This window comes from Mytilus californianus, unplaced genomic scaffold (assembly GCF_021869535.1).
Source record: "Mytilus californianus isolate M0D057914Y unplaced genomic scaffold, xbMytCali1.0.p SCAF_3, whole genome shotgun sequence".
NCBI lineage: Eukaryota > Metazoa > Mollusca > Bivalvia > Mytilida > Mytilidae > Mytilus > Mytilus californianus.
In genome coordinates, this window is record NW_026262679.1 from 29,615,203 (window position 1) to 29,636,920 (window position 21,718).

Below are 21,718 nucleotides of genomic sequence, written 5' to 3' on the forward strand. Positions count from 1 at the left end.
ATAACTTGTGTGTTAGTGTATGGATCTCTCTGACATTGGAAATTTGCCAATAACTTTAGTATAATAAACTCCATTGGAAATTTGCCAATACAAAATATTGCTGATGAAGGTTTTTTGTTTATTTTTAGCCATGACTATGATGTCATTTTCTATTTTAATACCTTTATGATGTATTTAAATGGGCTTTAATGGTTACATAGGAATTTTATTTAGATATTACTGTAAAATGTTGCTGATTAAGGTTTTTTTGTTTATTTTTAGCCATGAATATGATGTCATTTTCTATTTTAATACCTTTATGATGTATTTAAATGGGCTGTTATGGTTGCAAAGGAATTTTATTCTTAGATATTACTATAAAATGTTGCTGATGAAGGTTTTTTAATTTTGGCCATGACTATGATGTCATTTTCTATTTTAATACTTTTATGATGTATTTAAATGGGCTTTTATGGTTGCAAAGTCCATTGGAAGTTTGAATTGAGAATATGACCAGTTCTTGAGGGAAAGTGAAGGTAAGATAATTTTTTAATACACTGGTTCTTTATGAGTTTATTTTAATTGGTATATTTTGCCACAATATATATAAAGGTGTTGATATAAATATTTTTTTAAAGTATATTTGTTACAAGTGTGGAATTTAGATTTTGGATATTGGACCATAATAGGTAAATTAAATTTTTTTAAGTTCTTAGACCACATTCATTCTGTGTCAGAAACCTATGCTGTGTCAAATATTTAATCACAATCCAAATTCAGAGCTGTATCAAGCTTGAATGTTGTGTCCATACTTGCCCCAACTGTTCAGGGTTCGACTTCTGCGGTCGTATCAAGCTGCGCCCAGCAGAGCATTTTATTTTAAATTGTCTTTTAATTTAGATTTATCATGCATGTCTCTATACATAGTATGCAACGATTAGCAGTTTATAAGTAGGTGTTCTCATATATGATTTGATACAGTGCATTAATTATGGATATATTTCAGACTCCATTTATGAAAGAAAATATATAGAGCAGAGAATTTTGATTTTTTTGTAGCTCTATTTTAGAACATGTAATTTAAACTTGTTGAAATGAAGTTAGTTTAATTTTAATTTGTCAAAGTAAGCTTTAAGAATTCCTTTCTTTAAATTTGTCTTTTAATTAAGATTTATTATGCATGTCTCTATACATAGTATGTGACGCGTAACAGTTTATAAGTAGGTGTTCTCTTATATGCATTTGATACTGTGCATTTATTATGGATAAATTTCAGACTTTATTTATGAAAGAAAATCTATAGAGCAGAGATTTTTTTTTTTTTTTAGTATCAATTTAAAATGTACATGTAGATTCAAATATTTTTCACTTCAAACGATAAAGTAAAACTTCTTCAAAACTTATATATGATGTATAGTTCGGCGTCCGCAAAAAAATAAGCCAAGGTAAAGTGTTATTCTCTTTTTCACAAATACGTATGCCATTGAATCTAGATATTTATCATGTTTTCTAACAATGACGTTCCACCTCCATAAGCCTGGAAATGTCATGGCGGGTCACATTTTTTATACATAAATAAAGGTACCAAATATTAGTTAATATTATATAAAAATGGGTACATTGTTATAGACAAACATAGCACACCACTACAAAAAAAAGTTCAACTTTAATCTTGGAATTTCCAACTTTAATCTTGGAATTATCAACTTTAATCTTGGAATTATCAACATTAAAGTTGGAAGTTGATAATTCCAAGATTAAAGTTTGAAATTCCAAGATTAAAATTGATAATTCCAAGATTAAAGTTGATAATTCCAAGATTAAAGTGGACAATTTTGAAAAAAATAAATAAAAAAGAATGGCCCTAATATGCTTCCGTAGGTTTTAAAAAAGTAAAATTTATATATTTCCAAAATTATCTACAGATTGATATTTAAAATTCATTGATTCTGTAAGAGAAATTGTAAATTTGGACATTATCAAAGGAGAATTCTGAAAAGTACTAAAACAAGAGTTAACCAATCTTATATGCTAAAATGCGTTCTTAACTCTGTCACTTAAAATAACCAAATAGAGATATGTATATATTTTAATGGACAGAGAGCTGGTAAGTTTAAAAAAATGTGATTTTAAGATTTTTAAAAAAGCATTTTTACTAGATTATCTCCCTTTGTATCATAGAAATTCAATATTTATGGCATCATAAATTGTACTTGAACTATGGTGGTTTTAAGATTTAAAAAAAAGCATTTTTACTAGATTATCTCCCTTTGTACCATAGAAATTCAATATTTATGGCATCATAAATTGATTGTAATTGAACTTTGGTAATCGTTACTTTGACTTATTTTGTTAAATGTTATAGTGCTTTTGAAAAAGAAACACTTACATTTCCAAAATTATCTACAGAATACCTTTCTTAAATTCATTGATTTATTAAGAGAAAGTGTAAATTTAGGCATTTTTAGAGTAGAATTTTAGATTGTACTACAATGAGACCCCAGCAAGTTTACTAGCTAAAATGCATTATTAAGTATTCCAATTGATAAAACATAGGGAGTTATCTTTATATTTTTAATGGACCAAAGGCTAGATAATTTTAAAAATACATACTTTTTATGATTTTCTGAAAATATTTTTAGTCCCCTACCGATGAAGTCGAAGGGGACTTTAGGTTTGCACTCCGTCCGTCTGTCTGTCTGTCTGTCTGTCCGTCTGTCTGTCTGTCTTTCCTTTTGTCAGTCCGGCAAATCAGCTTTCCTCACTTTTTTCTTCATACTTGAAGATATTGATTTGATATTTGGTATATTGTTTTATCATGACAAGTAACAGATCAAGTTCGAATTTTGTTCCGGTCTGATAATTTAGTCCAGAGTTATGGACCATAACTCTGGACCATATCTAATGTTAGAGTACTAATTTTGTTAAACCATATTTCTGTACAAAGGGAGATAACTATTTTTTTAAAAGACATTCATTGTTAAATTATTTGAAGAATTTTTTAGCAGGTTTGTTTGTTATTTAGTATAAACTAATTTTCTGAATGCTATATATATATATAAAGAAAAATTTATGAAGAGAAATCCTTTAATTAGATAATAATCAACTTTTATTAATGTATATATTTCAATACATTACATTGTGTAGATAAATGTTGTTGACATTTTAATATAGATAAGTTACAAATCTATATTAGTTTGTGACAAATGAAAGAAAAAATATTTGGAACTATTAGTTATATTTGATTATAATTTGAAATTAGATATACACTGTATTACATCATATGTAATTTTAGAGAACTATTAAACATATCTAATGTTTTTTTCACTCATATAATCAGTTTTCCACACTGTTTTTAGTCATGCTTGAAGATATTGACATGATATTTACTTTTGGTTTACACCATGACAAGTTATAGAACAAGTTAGCATTTTGTTCCAGTAAAACGAATTTTTACCCGGTAGGGGACTATGTCATAGGTGGATCAGGGGGGGGGGGGGGGGGCTGTGGGAAAAATTTCGTTAATTATATAGGGAATCACTGGAGCGGGCCCCCCTCCCCCCTTTAGGTCAGTCAGCGGGCCCCCTTACAAAAAGTTCTGGATCCGCCACTATGTATTGCCATGCAATACTCTCAGAATGCTTGTTTTTACTGGATTATCTCCCTGGGAATAATCCACAAACTGTTTCTCGTAAATTCAAGTACTGATGAGTTAATAAAGCTTCAACACTTTATTATTCAATTAATCATCGTTCTTTATCTCGCTGTTTTCTGCATTCATAAGTTTCAGGGTTTTGAAATTGGTCATTTTCATAGAAAAAATACTGCCTCCAACATGGGGAAACTGGTTCCCGGTACATTACAGCATCTCCTAACTGAAAGGCATGGGAACCAGCTGAAATATTTGTTTGATGGACTTCTTTCATAATGTTTAAGCACACACAGTTTCAATTAAATCTGATGACCCCCCTTGTGGACTGTTTTGCATGGTTTTATGGTAGACTGGGTGTTAAGTTATATGTTACATAAGGGAGATGAAAAAAGGTGTTTCAATTGAAAATTAGTGGTTAAAAATTGAATTCAACATCAAGCATGCTAAGTGTGAACAAATTTCTTGTTCCTATAGATTATTGAAAAAAAAAAAAAGTTTTTTTTTATTGATTTGGAAAAAAAATGTTTAACAATGTTTAACCAAAGAAAGCTGACAAACCAATACATCTGGTTAAATTTTAAAGTAGCATCTAGATATAAGTATTAATTACTTTATGTAACAAAACTGTTGATTACAGCATATATATATATATACATAGCAGAGGTGGATTTATTTGGGGGGCAGGATGCCCGGCCCCCTTATGGAGCTACATTTAGGTTGCGCTTTGTAAATACAGCTGTTTCTCAAACCACGCCTCTTTTGGGGAGATATATAATATTCATAGATATGTTAATTTGTTAACGTACTGGTTCCCATTTATGATCTCTGTGTTTCACCTCATAGAGACATCACTTGTGAATGTAACCAGTATAGAAAAACATGGTAGTGCCTAAATTTTAATTCTTAGGAGGTCCAAAAATGAAGGTAAGGGTAGTATAGAATTTTAGTATAAGTTTAAACTCTTAGAAGTTCAGGGCATATAAATGTTGAAAATATGCCACACAGCCCTATATTTTGACCTTTGAATAAAATAGTAGTGCATATAAACTTTCCGTTCTGGGATATTATTTTTCACGAAACTTCATAGTAAAATTGTCACAGTTTTAGCCGCAAAGGGAGTCTATGGGAAATTGCATTGTCTATATTTACAGAATTGCAACCTATAAGGTTAATCCAGACTTTTTACCTATACCACCCCAAATTTTGTCTAGTTTGGGTCCCATTTTCAGAATCCTGGATCCGCATCTGTATAGTTAAAAGAAGAATGTTTTGTCACTTATGTGTAATATTTTGCTACATGTTGAAGCCTCATTATTATAATAGGAGGAAGAAAAGCAATGAACTTGAATAGAGCTCTGTTCCTTTTGGGTTGGGTTATATTACCAACTTATGCTTGTTAGGTTTTTTTGTGTCATGAATCAATACACAATTACAATATCCATTGTTTCCCATTACTTTTTCATTAGTATGTTATTTTCATTTTTTTTCCCAGACATATAAAGATGTTGTCTAGTATTTACCATACTCATGGGTACTTCTGTGCATCTCATCCATGGGAGATAATCATTGGATCAGTTACAGTAACAACTTGTTTATTGTCTGTCAGTCTGTTTACAGCAGGTAGTAGAATTTGTGGATGGAATTATGTTTGTGATAATGACAAGGTAAGTGTTTAAGATATTCCTATGTTTAAAATATTTCTAGTAAAATAAATCAGTGAATGTAACTTTATTTTCAACTTATGAGTTTGAATGTCCCTTTGGTACCCTTGCCTCTCTTTTAAATTCACAAACAAAATTATGCAATGAAATTCTAGGACACCTAGCCTGATATATTGTAAAAAATTGCACACAAGACAGGAAGATTTTTGAATTATTAGCATGACATTTTTGTTTAAAAACAAAGACTGTTTATCATGTTTATACAAAAGTGTTTTTGTTGTTGTTTCATTTTTCATCATCCTTAATGTTAATTGTTTTACTACTGTTTTTCAGGAAGAGGAAGGCTCAGATTTAATGATTTTAACAGTCACTCGGTGTTTGGCTGTTATGTATCTGTACTTGCAATTTAGAAATATAAGACAGCTTGGATCTAAATACTTACTTTGTAAGTTTTGAAAATTAACATGTAACTAAGGATGATCATTATATTAAAACATGGTCGCATTTCAAGATTCACATATATAGCTCAGTGTAATAAAGGGGTGTAGGCTTTACAAGAATATTTGTAGAATAATATCCTATCTATTTTGTTGTTATAAATGCAGTAGATAACTTCAACTAGTATACAGAAAAGAAAACTTTACTTGAATTGTTTTTAGTTTTAAAAGCAGTTTCAGATACATGTAATTGTATCAGTTGACAATATACGTTTTAGTTTGTCAAAAAAGAAATTGGGCCTTTTTCATGGATGAAATACATATTTATCTGTAATTAAGGAGCAAATAGTTATCTTTTTATGAGTCATGTGAATAGAGATTATATTTCAATTTCAAGTATCTCACATGTTTTATATTTCCAGGTATTTCTGGTTCATTGATGATTATTTCCAGTTTTGTGCTGACTGCAGTAATTGTGAAAGTATTTGGTGGTAATATCTCCGGTCTTAGGTATATATCTCACATAAACTATGCACTTAGATTTGTAAGAAAAACATATTGAGTGATTTAAATTGAAACATAGAAAGATTACTTTAGATCTAGAAATTCTTGTGATCATGGTGATGTTTTTATTATTGCAGGAATTCAATTTAAAAAAAAAATTAATTACTTTGGGGGGAATTGTGGTTTTTGGAAATGTAAATAATATAGAAAATCAATATTTTAAGGCCTCTTCCCCCTATATCATGTATATTCTTATTGCAGTTTTATGAAATTTATACCACAAATTAACATTTGGAATATCTCAGACAAGTTGAAAAATCAGTGCCAATCAACTTTTTGTCAACTTAGTTAAACAACTTGGAAATGTAAATAATATGGAAAATCAACACTGAAATCGCTCTCGCACCTACATTTAACCAATGGAATTTAATGAGATTTATGATAAAGGATAAAATCAAGAATATCTCAGAAAAATTTGCTGAATTATCTTTACGGGAGTTGCACTCTTTTGAAATATAAATCATGTGAACAATGTTAATAATAGGTAAAGTAAGTGCTGCCATACCAACATATTTCTCATCAGATTTTAATGAAATTTATGTCAGAGGTTTACATCAGCATTATAACAAGTTTGCAATTCCTTGCTAATCGATTATTAATATGGGAGTTAATTCCCTTGAAAATGTAAGTGACAAAGAAAATTCTGTCACATGTAAATCAATATTGCTTAAGTAATATGCACCAATATATTGATGTAGGACAATTTACTACTCAATAGCAATCTTTTTATCTTTTGATTCAAAGTCCATTGCAATAACATTTCATGTATAACAAATTATTCAACACAGATATTATCATAAATAAAGAGTGATAAGATAAAGAATTTATTATTATTGTATTTAAAGGATTCTAAATATTGAGGATTCCCTATTTATCTATTGGACCTTCAATTTTGCACATCGTAAACCTGAATCATGCAGATATGGTCCCATAACTTTTTCCTAGAAGCTTGAATTGTTTATAAATTAAAGGTCAGTATTACATGTTTGACTTATATGATATAAAACTTAATCATTCAATCATATTTCTATTGACAGTGAAGCATTGCCATTTTTCCTGTTGTTGGTGGACTTGTCTAAAGCATGTACATTAGCACAATATGCTTTAAAATCAAAAACACAAGAAGAAGTACAGAAAAACATTGCAGAAGGGATATCTTCAATTGGTCCTGCTATTACTTTAGATTCTATATGTGAAGTTTTAGTCATAGGTGTAGGAACACTCTCAGGTAAATGTTGTATACAGTATAGATTCTATATGTGAAGTTTTAGTCATAGGTGTAGGAACAGTCTCAGGTAAATGTTGTATACAGTATAGATTCTGTATGTGAAGTTTTAGTCATAGGTGTAGGAACACTCTCAGGTAAATGTTGTATACAGTATAGATTCTATATGTGAAGTTTTAGTCATAGGTGTAGGAACAGTCTCAGGTAAATGTTGTATACAGTATAGATTCTGTATGTGAAGTTTTAGTCATAGGTGTAGGAACACTCTCAGGTAATTGTTGTATACAGTATAGATTCTATATGTGAAGTTTTAGTCATAGATGTAGGAACACTCTCAGGTAAATGTTGTATACAGTATATAGATCCTATATGTGAAGTTTTAGTCCTAGGTGTAGGAACCCTCTCAGGTAAATGTTGTATACAGTATAGATTCTATATGTGAAGTTTTAGTCATAGGTGTAGGAACACTCTCAGGTAAATGTTGTATACAGTATAGATTCTATATGTGAAGTTTTAGTCATAGGTGAAGGAACACTCTCAGGTAATTGTTGTATACAGTATAGATTCTATATGTGAAGTTTTAGTCATCGGTGTAGGAACACTCTCGGGTAAATGTTGTATACAGTATAGATTCTGTATGTGAAGTTTTAGTCATAGGTGTAGGAACACTCTCAGGTAAATGTTGTATACAGTATAGATTCTATATGTGAAGTTTTAGTCATAGGTGTAGGAACCCTCTCAGGTAAATGTTATATACAGTATAGATTCTATATGTGAAGTTTTAGTCATAGGTGAAGGAACACTCTCAGGTAATTGTTTTGTACAGTATAGATTCTGTATGTGAAGTTTTAGTCATAGGTGTAGGAACAGTCTCAGGTAAATGTTGTATACAGTATAGATTCTGTATGTGAAGTTTTAGTCATAGGTGTAGGAACAGTCTCAGGTAAATGTTGTATACAGTATAGATTCTATATGTGAAGTTTTAGTCATAGGTGAAGGAACACTCTCAGGTAATTGTTGTATACAGTATAGATTCTGTATGTGAAGTTTTAGTCATAGGTGTTTTGTACAGTAAAACCTGACTAAAGAAAACCATGCATAAATCAAAAACCTATTTAAACAAAATTCTTGTACTATGAGGAATTTATGACATAAATACATTGTACAATAATACTACAACAATACAATAATAATTTCTTACGGTCTCACCATCAATAATACAGTGTACACATTTTACATTGTAAAAGTAAACTTTTAAAATTATAAATGCCATTCTAAAAATAATTATGAGAGACAGATTTAAAATAAAAAGATGTATTTTTACACATTCTAAAAAAACTATTATATGTAAAAAAAGTTAAATCATAGAACATATTTACATTTTTTATCAGTATGAAAAACATCTTCTACGTTCTAAAACAAGTTGGCAGGTTTTGGCACATTTTTGTATCACAGTAATATTGTCATTGGCTAAAATAGATAAAAGTTTCTCGGAATTCGGCCAAAGATTGAAATGTCCATTTTCAAAATTTAAAATCTTATACAGTTTGTCTCTAAGATTGGTCGTCCTGAACATGCATGAAATATCTGCCACTGGACGTTAAGCAACCAACAATCAATCAATCAATCTCTAAGATTGCCGTACAATAAACATTTAGTCAATACATGCTCAATACATGCACCTTCCGTTTTAATTTTATCTTCACAGACCAAACTAGTTCTTTGATCTTCTGGGAGTGTCTTGTAATGTCTTGTCTCCACCCGTATTGTGGTCACAGATCAGTGGAACTAAGAATAAGCTCTTTGGCATGATGGAATAATAAGTTTGTTTTAGTAAATTTCTGTATATACATCCTGTTTGTTTGTTCTATATGTACGTAGTTTGTTACCCCTGCTCCATTTCACCAAGTAGTGCCACAATGCAAATCTTCATTCGATTTCTGTTTGAAGTAGGACATATGTTTTACATGTATCACATTGGTAACTCGCAGCTAATCAATGTCAATGTTATTAAACCAGTTCTCTATCCCACATATTTAAAGACTGTTACAATGGCATATTACAATCAGAATGAAAAACATCCTCTCTTTTTTTGCCAAAAAAAAAAGAAAAGTGATTTTTGGCACCAACATTCTGGATCTGATATTTTAACTGTTTGATGAACTTCATTTGATGATATATTATTGAAAATAGTAAAATACTTATCACTACAAAGAGTTTAAAATGATATATAATTATTTTTCAGATGTAAAGCAGCTAGATTCCATGTGTTGTTATGGGTGTCTGTCTGTTGTAGCACACTATCTAGCATTTATGGTATTTTATCCTGCTTGTCTGTCCTTAATTATACAGGTACATGTATGATTAGATTTTGTTTAGGAAAGAAAATAAGTTGTTTTGTTTAGGAAAGAAAATAAGTTGTTTTGTTTGGTATTTTTTTTTTCTGCTGCTCTAAATTATGATGTTAAACAAATGTACACAAATCTTAGGAAAAAATGACATATGATTTTTTTAACGATTCTTTTGATTATAAGAAAAATATGATATACTGTTCTTTGAAAGAAACAATAAGAGCTTCATCATTAGATTTCAATGAAGTTAAGTAATCACTCTGTCTGTCTGTAAAAAAATTGTGGTAAAAACTAAGTTTTTGATAAAAAAAAATGACATATTTTGAGAAATTTCTTTTTCTGCTAGAATATTATCGGAAATTGATATGTAGGTATGATATGCTATCTCAGCTTGATTCCTGATATGAAATTTTGAGTAAATCATAGCTTTTGTATTACAAATCGCGATTTTTAAGAAACATCTTCTAAAATACATCAAAAATTCTTATGCTTTGATTTAAAAACTTTATTGTCCCCAGCGCAACGCGTTGCGAGGGACATGGAAATACCGGGCGTCCGTCCGGTCTTGTTAGCGCTCTCACGTGTACAATTCTTGCCAAATTTTTATGAATCTTATATCATAGGTTTATATCAGCAATGTCTTGGACAAGTTTGAAAATCAGTGCCGATCAATTATTTTTAAAAGAGTTATGCCCCTTGGAAACATTAATTATATGGAAAATTGCCTTATTAACGCTCTAATGTGTACAATTCTTGCCAGATTTTTATGAAATTTATATTATAGGTTTATATATCATCAATGTCTTTGAGGAGTTCAAAAATCAGTGCCGATCAAGTATTTTTAAAAGAGTTATGCCCCTTGGAAATATTGATTTATATGAAAAATTACATTGTTAGCGCTCTCCTGTGTTCAATTTTTGCCAGAATTTTGTGAAACTTATATCATAGGTTTATATCATCAATGTTCTTGACACTTTCGAAAATAAGTTCTGATCAAATATTTTTAACGAGTTATGCCCCTTGGAAATATTAATTAATCCCCTATCGAAGAAGTCGAAGGGGACTTTAAGTTTGCACTCCGTCCGTCTGTCTGTCTGTCTGTCCATCCGTCAGTCCGGCAAATCAGTTTTCCACACTTTTTTTCTTCGTGTTTGAAGATATTGATTTGATATTTGGTGTTTTGTTTTATCATGACAAGTTACAGATCAAGTTCGAATTTTGTTCCGGTCTGATGATTTTGTGCAGAGTTATGGTCCTTGGACTTAGAAAATTCACTCAAATAATCAGTTTTCTGCACTTTTTTTGGTCATGTTTGAAGATATTGATTTAATCATTGGTATATAGTTTAGTCATGACAAGTTACATATCAAGTTCGTATTATGTTCAGGTCTGATGATTTTGTGCAGAGTTATGGTCCTTGGACTTAGAAAATTCACTCAAATAATCAGTTTTCTTCACTTTTTTTCGTCATTCTTGAAGATATTGACTTGATATTTGTTATATAGTTTACACCATGACAAGTTATAGATCAAGTTAGCATTTTGTTCCAGTACAATGAATTCTTAACTGGTAGGGGACTATGTATTACCATGCAATACTCTCAGAATGCTTGTTATAATAGAAATCACATTGCATTTGCTCTAAAACCTTCATTTCTCTAAGATAATAATAAAAAGTTTTAAAGGACAAAAAAAAAGTGCTTTTTTAAGTTATTGCCCTTGTACCTTTGATAGATAAAATATGTGCAACGCAGGGGACATTGGAACTCTGTTCTTTTATTTTTATGGAAATCACACCCTGAATTAATTCCTGGTGACAAAGGATACAGTAATTAATACCCAATCAACACGTATTGCTGTCTTTGCATCATTATTAATCACACAAAAGTGCAAAAGTGGGATCCCTGCTGCCATGTCGATTTTCTAGTTTATGTAGGGCCTTATATACCAGGGGCATGAAAAGTATAGGAGAAAACAGTTTCAGTCGAAATTCCACAAGGAAATTACCGGTAACAAAACTTACAAATCTTAAAAAACAGCATCCACTGTTTTCCGTGTATGTACATTTTAACTTTTAAGTTATATAGTTTCAACTGATTAATGCTTCTTAAAATCTTCAATAGCATCTGCAATTTCGAGATGATGTGATCATTAAATGATTTATCAACAAATTTTTCTATATTTGAAGTTTTTATATAGTATTAAAATATTTAATTTCTTTTTTGAAGATAACAAGAGCCAGAAACAATGGAAGACCTCTTCTTCAACTTCAGCAGCTTGCCAGAGTATTAGAGAATGAAGAGGAAAAGAAGCCAAATCCAGTCATACAACACATAAAAATGATAATGGTAACTTTTTATATCATGAAAAAAACATTCATAGAGTTCTATTAAGAAAAAAAAAGCTATTCTTTAAAACTTGACATTTTTGGTGAAGTTTAAAGGATCTGCTTTTCTTCTGACTCTTTATTATGCTTCCTGAAAAAAATTGTATGTGGGACATAGAGGGGAAATATACATTCGTCCATTAGTTTTATAACTATTGCAATTGTTTAGTCCATTAGCAAAATTGCTTACATACCTCAAAATGAATGTCATTGTTAATGTTTGCCATGAGTGTCACAACTGTTCAGGAGTGATTTCCTTTAAAATACTATTGTAGTAGTATACTTTTTTCAGTTTTGAGGAGCTTTGAGGTTCCATTCCTGTAGTCTTGCTTTAGTTACTTAAACTTTTACATAGTTAAAATATTTCAAATTTTTTAGTTAAAACTCAACTTAGTTTTTGTTTTTATCCAAAGCAGGCAAGATTCGGTTTATGCGTAAAGCAATGTTATTTACATATATGCTTAAAATACCCATTCTTAAATTCAGCTATCATCAGGGAAATGTTTGTGTTTGCAAATGTAGCAATTATAGAATAACTAATCGAAGAATTCAAATATAGAAAAATATTCAACGAGTAACCGAACAACACATTAATTCACGAATGCGTGTAGCATATGAGTTAATTATCAGTGTTGTTTGGTCACAGGTTGAATATTTTTCGATATTTGAATTCTTTGAGTTTTAGTTATTCTTTTTATTACATTGACAATGGGCTCATTAATGGAATTAAAGTAGAAAATGTAAGGAACTATATCTTTTTCTACACATTCAGAATTTGCTTTAATGCGACATCATCGACAACATCTTGACAACACCTACTGTTGTATGGCGTCAGAGGAGTGAAAATTATCTTTTTTATTTCACTGGGAAATCAAGGTATTTCATTGCAACCAATGTAATAATCTTTTATATTATGATTTTAAAGACCTGTTAACTCAGAAATTTGTAAATAAGATATTTACCTTGTATTTACAGTCAGCAGGTCTGATGATAGTACATATACACAGTAGATTTATAACTGAAGAAGGAGAGAAGTCACGGTTCAGTAGTTTATTAACAACAACTGAACTGTTGGATAGAGACAGACAACCAGAGATGCCTTTAGTGCAGTTTTACTTACTTAGGTAATGAATTCGTGTATTTTTGAAACACTTTCAAGTTACTTGGATAGCATATCCATTTAGCTATGTTGAGAGGAAAAAACTGGAAGACTGAAAAATTTTGATTATATTCTTAAAGAACTGTTTGTCCTTATAAGTGTATTTCTTACTAGTATAGTGAACTGGATGTTTCTGCATAATACATATTTATAAATGTTAGATAATTGCTTTTCCAGCTTCAGCATGAAAAGCTATTAAAATGGCAATTAAACTTTTTGGTGTCTCATATATTGGATGATCAGGGGTTTGATCTGAGTCAAACTAAAGACTTCAAAATTTCTATTTCCTACAGTGAGTGGACAAGCCATGACCAACACTATAAGACACAAAGCAATCATATTGTGTCATCAATTGAGACAAGATACTACAATAAAACAAATAAAATTCTTCTAAGAGACCGATGGAACGAAAGTCTTATAAAATGCACTTTTAAGCACAAGATGATCATGAAGAACTGAAACTTAAAGTCCGCTTCTGCAGAATTTTCTAATTTTCTTCTAACTTGTTTTTTATTTCTTTTTCTTTCAGAATGTTAACACATCATATAGACTACACATTTATGTTTGTGTTAGCAGTATTTCTAACTGTCAAGTATGTATTCTACGATGATCATATAGAGGAAGAATTAACACGTAAACTTGTAGAAGCAAGTCAGTCAAGGAGGAGAGAAATATCTGACAGTCTTAGGGACGGTACTTCACAAACATCTGAATCGATGGACAATATTCTTCAATCACAAGATGAAATAGGTATGCGGAACTAACTTACATAAACATTTCATTACATTATCTGCGATTGTCCTTATGTTTATAGAACAGTTAGATGTCTTTTATGTTTGCTACAGATTCCGTAAAGTTATTGAAAATGAATGTCTCCTGTCTGTTGTGGAATTGTAATGTAACCAAAAGTGTATTTACTACATGTCACTGTAAAAAATCATGTCTTATACAACTGTTTGATAATATTTCAATAACATGTTTTTTTTCTAAAAACAGATGCAAGAAGCTTTATCAAAACAGGTTAGACAAGTAATTGTTTCTTACTTCCTATTAGTGGCAGCTATTGAACAACCCAATCTAAAAGTCATGTCCAGTCAAAAGTTTTCAGCATTTTGTGAAATGATATTTGCTGATCGTATGTTTTCACATGTCACATAAGGTTAAACAAAACTTTTCAATTAGGAAAAAATCTCACATTACAAGGGAACCGGTGCCTATCTGTTAAAAGTTTGTTTTGCATCATCTTGTGAAAATAATATTTATGTGGTTAAAATGTTTATTTTAAAAATATGTTTGTTTTAGACTTCACACAGAGGAATACTGTGAGCTTTACACAGCCAATGGAAACTATAGAATTTAAATTTTCTATTGGGGATGACAGCGACTCAGAGGAAGAGGATAAGTCCAGTGATAAAGGGGTGCAAACAGACAATAAAATGTCATATTACAAACCTCTTCAGAGGTTACCATCACTGCAGCCACCAAGGCCAATGGAAAAATGTTTGGAAATATTGAATTCAGATGTAAGTAACTGGTTAGTTCCATGTTCCTTTGAAGTGTTGATCAACTTTTGATAAAAAGTTACTTTTTTCTCTTTTTTCCTATTAAAGAGGTGATAGCAGTGCATTAAGGGCATACAATACAGTTTTGATCCCACAGTGATTATTTTACAAAAATATGCATACAAGCTATTTTTCACTTAGTTAATTCAAATATGTAATAAAAAATATACCTTCATGTGCTAAATTTAGAGATAAATGGGGTAAAAATTTTAGACATTTACTAAACATTTCTGTTTCTTGGACATTTCTATCCCTTGGACAGACATACTTAACTTTTTTGTTTCAAAAGATAAACACATGTGGATTTTTGTTAAACAATTTGGAATATCTTCTTTAGAAAAGTTTGCTCTTAATTTGTGTATCAATTCTTTGAAAATAATTTTTATTAAAATTTCATGATATTAGTAAAAAAACAGCATTTTTTGCTGCATATTTATCTAATTTTTAAAAAATTCATCTGTGATTTTTTCATAAACATTGGAACAAATAATTTTCATACAGTATCAACTAATTTATTATTTTAAAAAAGAGGGGTCCATGTACGCGTTTTCAAGGTAATGATTAAAATCCATAGAAAAATGCATCTTTTCCCGATATGTCACATCACAGTTTGACGTCGCAAAAATTAGCATATTACGTTAGCACCGTCATTACCTCCCCTGTAACTGTATTGTATGCCTTTAAGGGAGGCACAAACTCAAAACAGTTTTGTTCTTTCATATTTTGTAAATATTTAATGATATCTTAATGCTATTTGAATTTTTTTCTGAAAATGAACAAATTGCTTTTGATATTTATTAGTTTTGAGAAACAATAAGTTCATGCTAAAAGCACACCAGAATTTATAAAAATGGTATTATAAATGAAGACAGAATGACAAATGCTGTGGGAAATTACAAATAAATGTAGTTGGTTTTCAACAAACTTCCATTTAAACCAAAACTTTTTACCTGTTACAGGTTGGATGAAGGCATAAACTGGGAATATAATGCCATTCTACTATCATAGAGTCATAAAAATTCAGAAAAAGCAACATCATTTTTTATTTTAGTTAAGAAACCCTTATAAAAGTGACCTTTTTGTGATTTTTATGCCTCATGAAGTACTTGTTTTTCATTTAGTAATTATGTAAACAATTAAATTTTGAATTTAAAGTAAAAAATTTGTAAACCAAATTTCTTTCAACTGAACAGTTCAATTTAATTTATTCACGAGCTAATCAAAAAATTGTAAGGTATCATTATTAGTAGGCCTTAGATGAAAAAAAAAGTTTTGTGTGAGCAGTTTTGGTTTTAACACTTGACCATTTTGGCCCCCACGCAACATGTTGCAGTGGACATAGAATACCGGGCATCCATCTGTCCATCTGTCCGTCCGGTCTTGTTAGCGCTCTCAAGTGTACAATTCTTGCAAGATATTTATAAAACTTATATCATAGGTTTATATTAGCAATGTCTTTGACGAGTTCAAAAATCCGTGCCAATCAACTTTTTTTAGTCCCCTACCAACAAAGTTGAAGGGGACTTTAGGTTTGCACTCCATCCGTCTGTCTGTCTGTCTGTCCATCCGTCAGTCCAGCAAATCAGTTTTCCACACTTTTTTTCTTCATGCTTGAAGATATTGATTTGATATTTGGTGTATTGTTTTATCATGACAAGTTACAGATCAAGTTCAAATTTTGTTCCGGTCTGATGATTTTGTGCAGAGTTATGGTCCTTTGACTTAGAAAGTTCACTTAAATAATCAGTTTTCAACACTTTTTTCATCATGCTTGAAGATATTGACTTGATATTTGTTATATAGTTTACACCATGACAAGTTATAGATCAAGTTAGAATTTTGTTCCAATACATAGAATTTTTAACCGGTAGGGGACTATGTATTGCCATGCAATACTCACAAAATGCTTGTTAAAAGAGTTATGCCCTTGGAAATATTGATTATATGGAAAATTGCATTGTTAGCACTCTCATGTGTACAATTCTTGCCAGAAGTTTATGAAACTTATATCATAGGTTTATATCAGCAATGTCTTTGGCAAGTTCGAAAATAAGTGCTGATCAAATATTTTTAACGAGATATGCTCCCTTGGAAAATTAATTGTAACGGAAATTGCAATGCATTTGCTCTAAAACCTTCATTTTTCTAAGATATTCATAAATTGTTTTAAAGAAAAAAAGTTTTTTTTTTTTTTAGTTATTGCCCTTGGATAGATAAAATATGTGCAACGCGGGGAACATTGGAACTCTGTTCTTTTATTATTCCCCTACCGACGAAGTCGAAGGGGACTTTAGGTTTGCACTCCGTCCGACTGTCCATCTGTGCGTCTGTCCATCCGTCAGTCTGGCAAATCAGCTTTCCACACTTTTTTTCTTCGTTCTTGAAGATATTGATTTGATATTTGGTATATAGTTTTATCATGACAAGTTATAGATCAAGTTTGAATTTTGTTTCGGTCTGATGATTTAGTCCAGAGTTATGGACCATAACTCTGGACCATATCTAATGTTAGAGTACTATGTTAAACCATTTTTCTGTACAAAGGGAGATAACTCATTTTTTAAAAGACATTCTTTGTTGAATTATTTGAAGAATTTTTTGACAGGTTTGTTTGTTATTTAGTATAAACTAATTTTCTGAATGCTATATATATAAAAAAAAATTATGAAGAGAACATGTACAAGAATTGTGGACACTTTTGAGGGAGATAACTCAAATTAAGAAATAATTCTTTTGAACTGGGTTTCTTATCTCCTTGACTCATCTGGTGTCCAGTTCGCAAGATAAGACAACTCTCGATATGTGTCGTGATGGTCTATATATGATCATATATGTGTTAATTGATTGTAATCAGTGGGAATCCTTTAACATGTTAACTATCAGCAAGGATTTTTATAGTTTTAAATCCTTGCTATCAGCAAGACACTTGGTTTTAAAGAGAAAGAAAAATTATATTTAAATATGAAATTACTTGGGCTGTAGTAGAGAGAATTCACGACTAACTATGTCGAAAAAGTTCATAGTTTAATTTTCATTTGGCATAATTACAAATCTTTCTTTCAAAAGAATCTTCTTTGTCCTTCTTGATTATGTAAAAAAAAATCAGAAAAAAAGGTATTTACTATCTGTTTTATATGCCTCTGAAACCGTAAACGATTGACTTTACAACGGTATTATGAGGTCATAAGTAAAGGTAATTTTTCAGTCCTGAGTTGCAAGTAAATGGCACAAAGTCCCACGCCTGACCGTCTCATAATTGATAGGACAAAAATTCACAATTAAATAGTAAAACTGTTTACTATCGTTTGAATATATTAGAGAAACTTAAATTATTGAAGTACTTTCATTTTATCACATAAATTCATTATACAGCTTGGGATATTGTTCGTTAGAATTGATTAATGAAGACTTGTCAAATTTTATTCATGCAAAGGATATATTTCTTGGTACCATAAAGCCAGTCAAGTAATAACAAATTTTCGCAGCCTATTTTCTAAATAATCACTAGATCATTATGAATTCTTTTACCGTGAATTAATTTTGTTTACAAAGTTGTTTATACTTATAATTATTAATGTTCAAGAAAACACAAACTATTACTATGAGATAAGTTTTTCACATTGTAAATCAGAGACAAACTATCTCTAACCTGACAAAACAAAATACGAGGATGTTATCAACAGTTACAATAGGACACTGTATGTCATTCAACAATGAGTAAACCCAGTTATACATGTTATAAAAAGTTATGTTATAAAATGTCCCGGTATGAAAAAATGAGAAATCATTTAAAAGAGAAAAACAATGGCCTGATTTATGTTCTAGCATAGTTAAAAAAAAAGAGACTAAAATCACAACTACATGTAGTTAAAATAGCGGTGTTTTTTTTTTCTAATCTTAAAAAATCCATTTTTCGATTTTGAGACGCTTTTCAGAAGATTTGGGTAAAAAAGACTAAACCTGTGAATTTTAGAAAGTCGATTTGATAAGTTTTGACAATTTTAAGGCTACAATAATTTTAAAGAGGTTAATTAAAAGGCAGTCTCACGTTTTTTCTTCTTTTTTACTAGTGTGAAATACATACAGGTTGGTATAATTCCTATTTTTCGAAATATTTGCCTACGTCGTGTCAATTTTCGCTGTATCTGTATAACCGTTAGATAATGATGTTTATTCTTAACATAAACCCATATTGAAAAGAAAAGATGGGAGTAATATGCAAAAACCAGACACAATACAATTTCATATGAAACTCAGTCATAAATTTAGAAAACATATGCGGTGTGAATCTAAATTTTTCAATAAAGTATAGAGCTTCATCTTCACATGTGTATCTGGGATCGTTTTCCGTCTTCCTCAGGCAAGTTTAAAAAGCAATTCATATTGATGAAGATAACAAATGTTTTCATATATATTAACCTGCAAAATCACTAAATAAGTTCATGAAAAAGCATTATAGGTCTGCTATATACAACTTTTTATACAGCCATTGTATGAGGGTTCTTTGAATTTTAGACATAAACAAAACATGTCTATCCAAAATAATTTTGTAATCGCATAGCCCGGTAAGCAGAAAGGCAAAATAGATTTTCAAAAATATTTAATATGCACTCATGTGGGACGATCATTTTTATATAGACACCAATAGGAGGAATTGGAACTTAGACGATTAACTGCGAAAAAAAGGCATAGGATAGCAAATTTACATACCAAAAATAAGATGTGTGGCATAAACTTAAACAAACCACAGTTAAGTTCTTTTCTAGAACTTGTCTGTTTTGTATTTTCTTTTATGCACGTTCTGTTAATATATACTGAGATTCAAAAGGGGGAGGGTTGAGACCTACAAAAGTAAGTGTAACTCGAACACATTTCCATATACATGTACTAGTACCTGTCAAAATTTGGGGACCTCGTAAGTAGTTGTCGTATGTCATATCTTATTTGTTTTCGTTATTTGGAGAATGTTTGTGTTTATAACAGACCTTAAGAAAAATAAGAAGATGTGGTATTATTGTCAATATTAGAAAACAATCCGCCAGAGACTGAAAAACGAGGATGTAAGCAAACACCACATAGTTTTTTTTTTTAAATTCACATTGAACGTATAGACTCTGGGCGATTTAGATCCTGACATTTTTATAAAGGCATGTCTATTGTTGAGTATTTAAGTTGCCCTGTATGAGCCTGTCTTTTGGAGAAGGCTATATTTTGCTCTCTAGATGTCTAAGTTATTTATGTGCATGGTTGGGTTGCTATCTCATTTACCAGAAGTTCATGACTTCTGCATTTACTTATACCCCACATCTACCTTCATTCATAGAAAAAGTATGGTCTGATAGAAATGATTACACTGATATTGAAAGGCAAAGTAATATCATTTTTGAAATATCAGAAAACCTGTTGCACATATCAAATGATATGTCAAAGAGAGTGCCCAACTGTTTTTGAATTTATTATTATAATTTAACTGTTGAGGGTTCACGCATATTTATTAGTTAGAAATATAGTCTATGGAGGAATATTCGGAAGCTAAATTATTGTTCATTCGGAACACCTATTCATCTTATCTGTATTAGCTTCCTGCAATTAAGAGCACCTCCATACGGTGTATCTAAGATATTTAAAACATGGCAATAAAGAATTTTCACAGATCGCTAATTCACTTGTCTGATATATGATAATAAACAATCTATAGATCCTTTTCAAACATGTATATTTATTGTAAAGCTACATTTTATGCATTGCAAGGGTTTACTGACTTGAGCAAAGTTGACAGTTGTACCCTTTGATAAACAAGTGAAAGTTAAATGGTCAAGATTTAATTATAACGACCTATGGTATCAAACATCTGTGTAAAGATATTCACAGAGAGATATTTTAAAATAGTGCTGTGGTTTCTACATTATGAGTTAAAGTGGGCTTTGGGATTTGATTGTAACAATAAAATCATTATGCACACTTGTCATTTTGACAAATCAGATAAAAAAATCTGTTTCAAATGAAAATAAAACAAGTAAAGACTGTTCGTTAATATACATTTTTACAACTTTTACTGTTTCCTTTTTGCAGTATTCTCTATCAAATAAGTTATCTTGTAAGTTAACTAAATGTTTATTTAATTCATTGATGTCACTATTATTTCAGTGACCGCTGCAGAAGGTCTTGACTCGTTTAAGAGACTACTGCATGCACATTAAATTTCAAGTCCCATGTTTTTATTTGCACCATGAATAAATCTTATGTACAGCACAAATTATTTCCTTTCTGTTAAAATTATTTTTGGACTTGTTAAGTATGCAAGTGCACACCAAACAGTGACAGGATAGTCAACTAGATGACGGTGGTCACTTAGTGGTAGAAGTAGAAATTTCTTATATTATTCACACACTGTAATGCTCTTAAATTTATGTGTGTTTTGGATGTGCACTAGTGATTGGTAAATATTGATACGTTTCTGTGTTTTTAATATATGTGACTTAACATCAAGAATTCCATTATTATGGAATCGTTCACTTTTGTACACTTCCGAGTCTTCGGTATCTAAATAGAGAGTGGTAAAAGGGAGGGTCTGAACACGGAAACACGTGAAATAACAAATCGCAAAAACGATGCACGGAAAAAAAACACTCTGGAAAAACTAAGCCAAGGAATAAAATCGTAAATATTAAAAAAAAAAAAAAGTACCAAAAGTTATTACTCAGCCATTCTTGGAGATCATGCAGTCATTATAAATGGACATG

General features: G+C 30.6%; 1 protein-coding gene across 2 annotated transcripts in view; it reads left to right on the forward strand.

The window, feature by feature from the left end:
- LOC127734329 (3-hydroxy-3-methylglutaryl-coenzyme A reductase-like) overlaps nucleotides 1–21,718 on the forward strand; it is a 45,557-nt gene that overhangs the window by 9,894 nt on the left and 13,945 nt on the right. Inside the window, exons 2-11 of one of the 2 annotated variants that reach the window (XM_052244175.1) lie at nucleotides 5,124–5,295; nucleotides 5,626–5,737; nucleotides 6,152–6,239; nucleotides 7,331–7,503; nucleotides 8,243–8,260; nucleotides 9,764–9,870; nucleotides 12,097–12,216; nucleotides 13,230–13,378; nucleotides 13,943–14,163; nucleotides 14,716–14,936. In XM_052244175.1, the coding sequence (XP_052100135.1) occupies nucleotides 5,134–5,295; nucleotides 5,626–5,737; nucleotides 6,152–6,239; nucleotides 7,331–7,503; nucleotides 8,243–8,260; nucleotides 9,764–9,870; nucleotides 12,097–12,216; nucleotides 13,230–13,378; nucleotides 13,943–14,163; nucleotides 14,716–14,936 (1,371 nt within the window). In that variant the 5' untranslated portion in view covers nucleotides 5,124–5,133. Of the gene's footprint in view, nucleotides 1–5,123; nucleotides 5,296–5,625; nucleotides 5,738–6,151; nucleotides 6,240–7,330; nucleotides 7,522–8,242; nucleotides 8,261–9,763; nucleotides 9,871–12,096; nucleotides 12,217–13,229; nucleotides 13,379–13,942; nucleotides 14,164–14,715; nucleotides 14,937–21,718 lie in introns of both variants that reach the window. The other variant, XM_052244174.1, reaches the window with a different exon arrangement.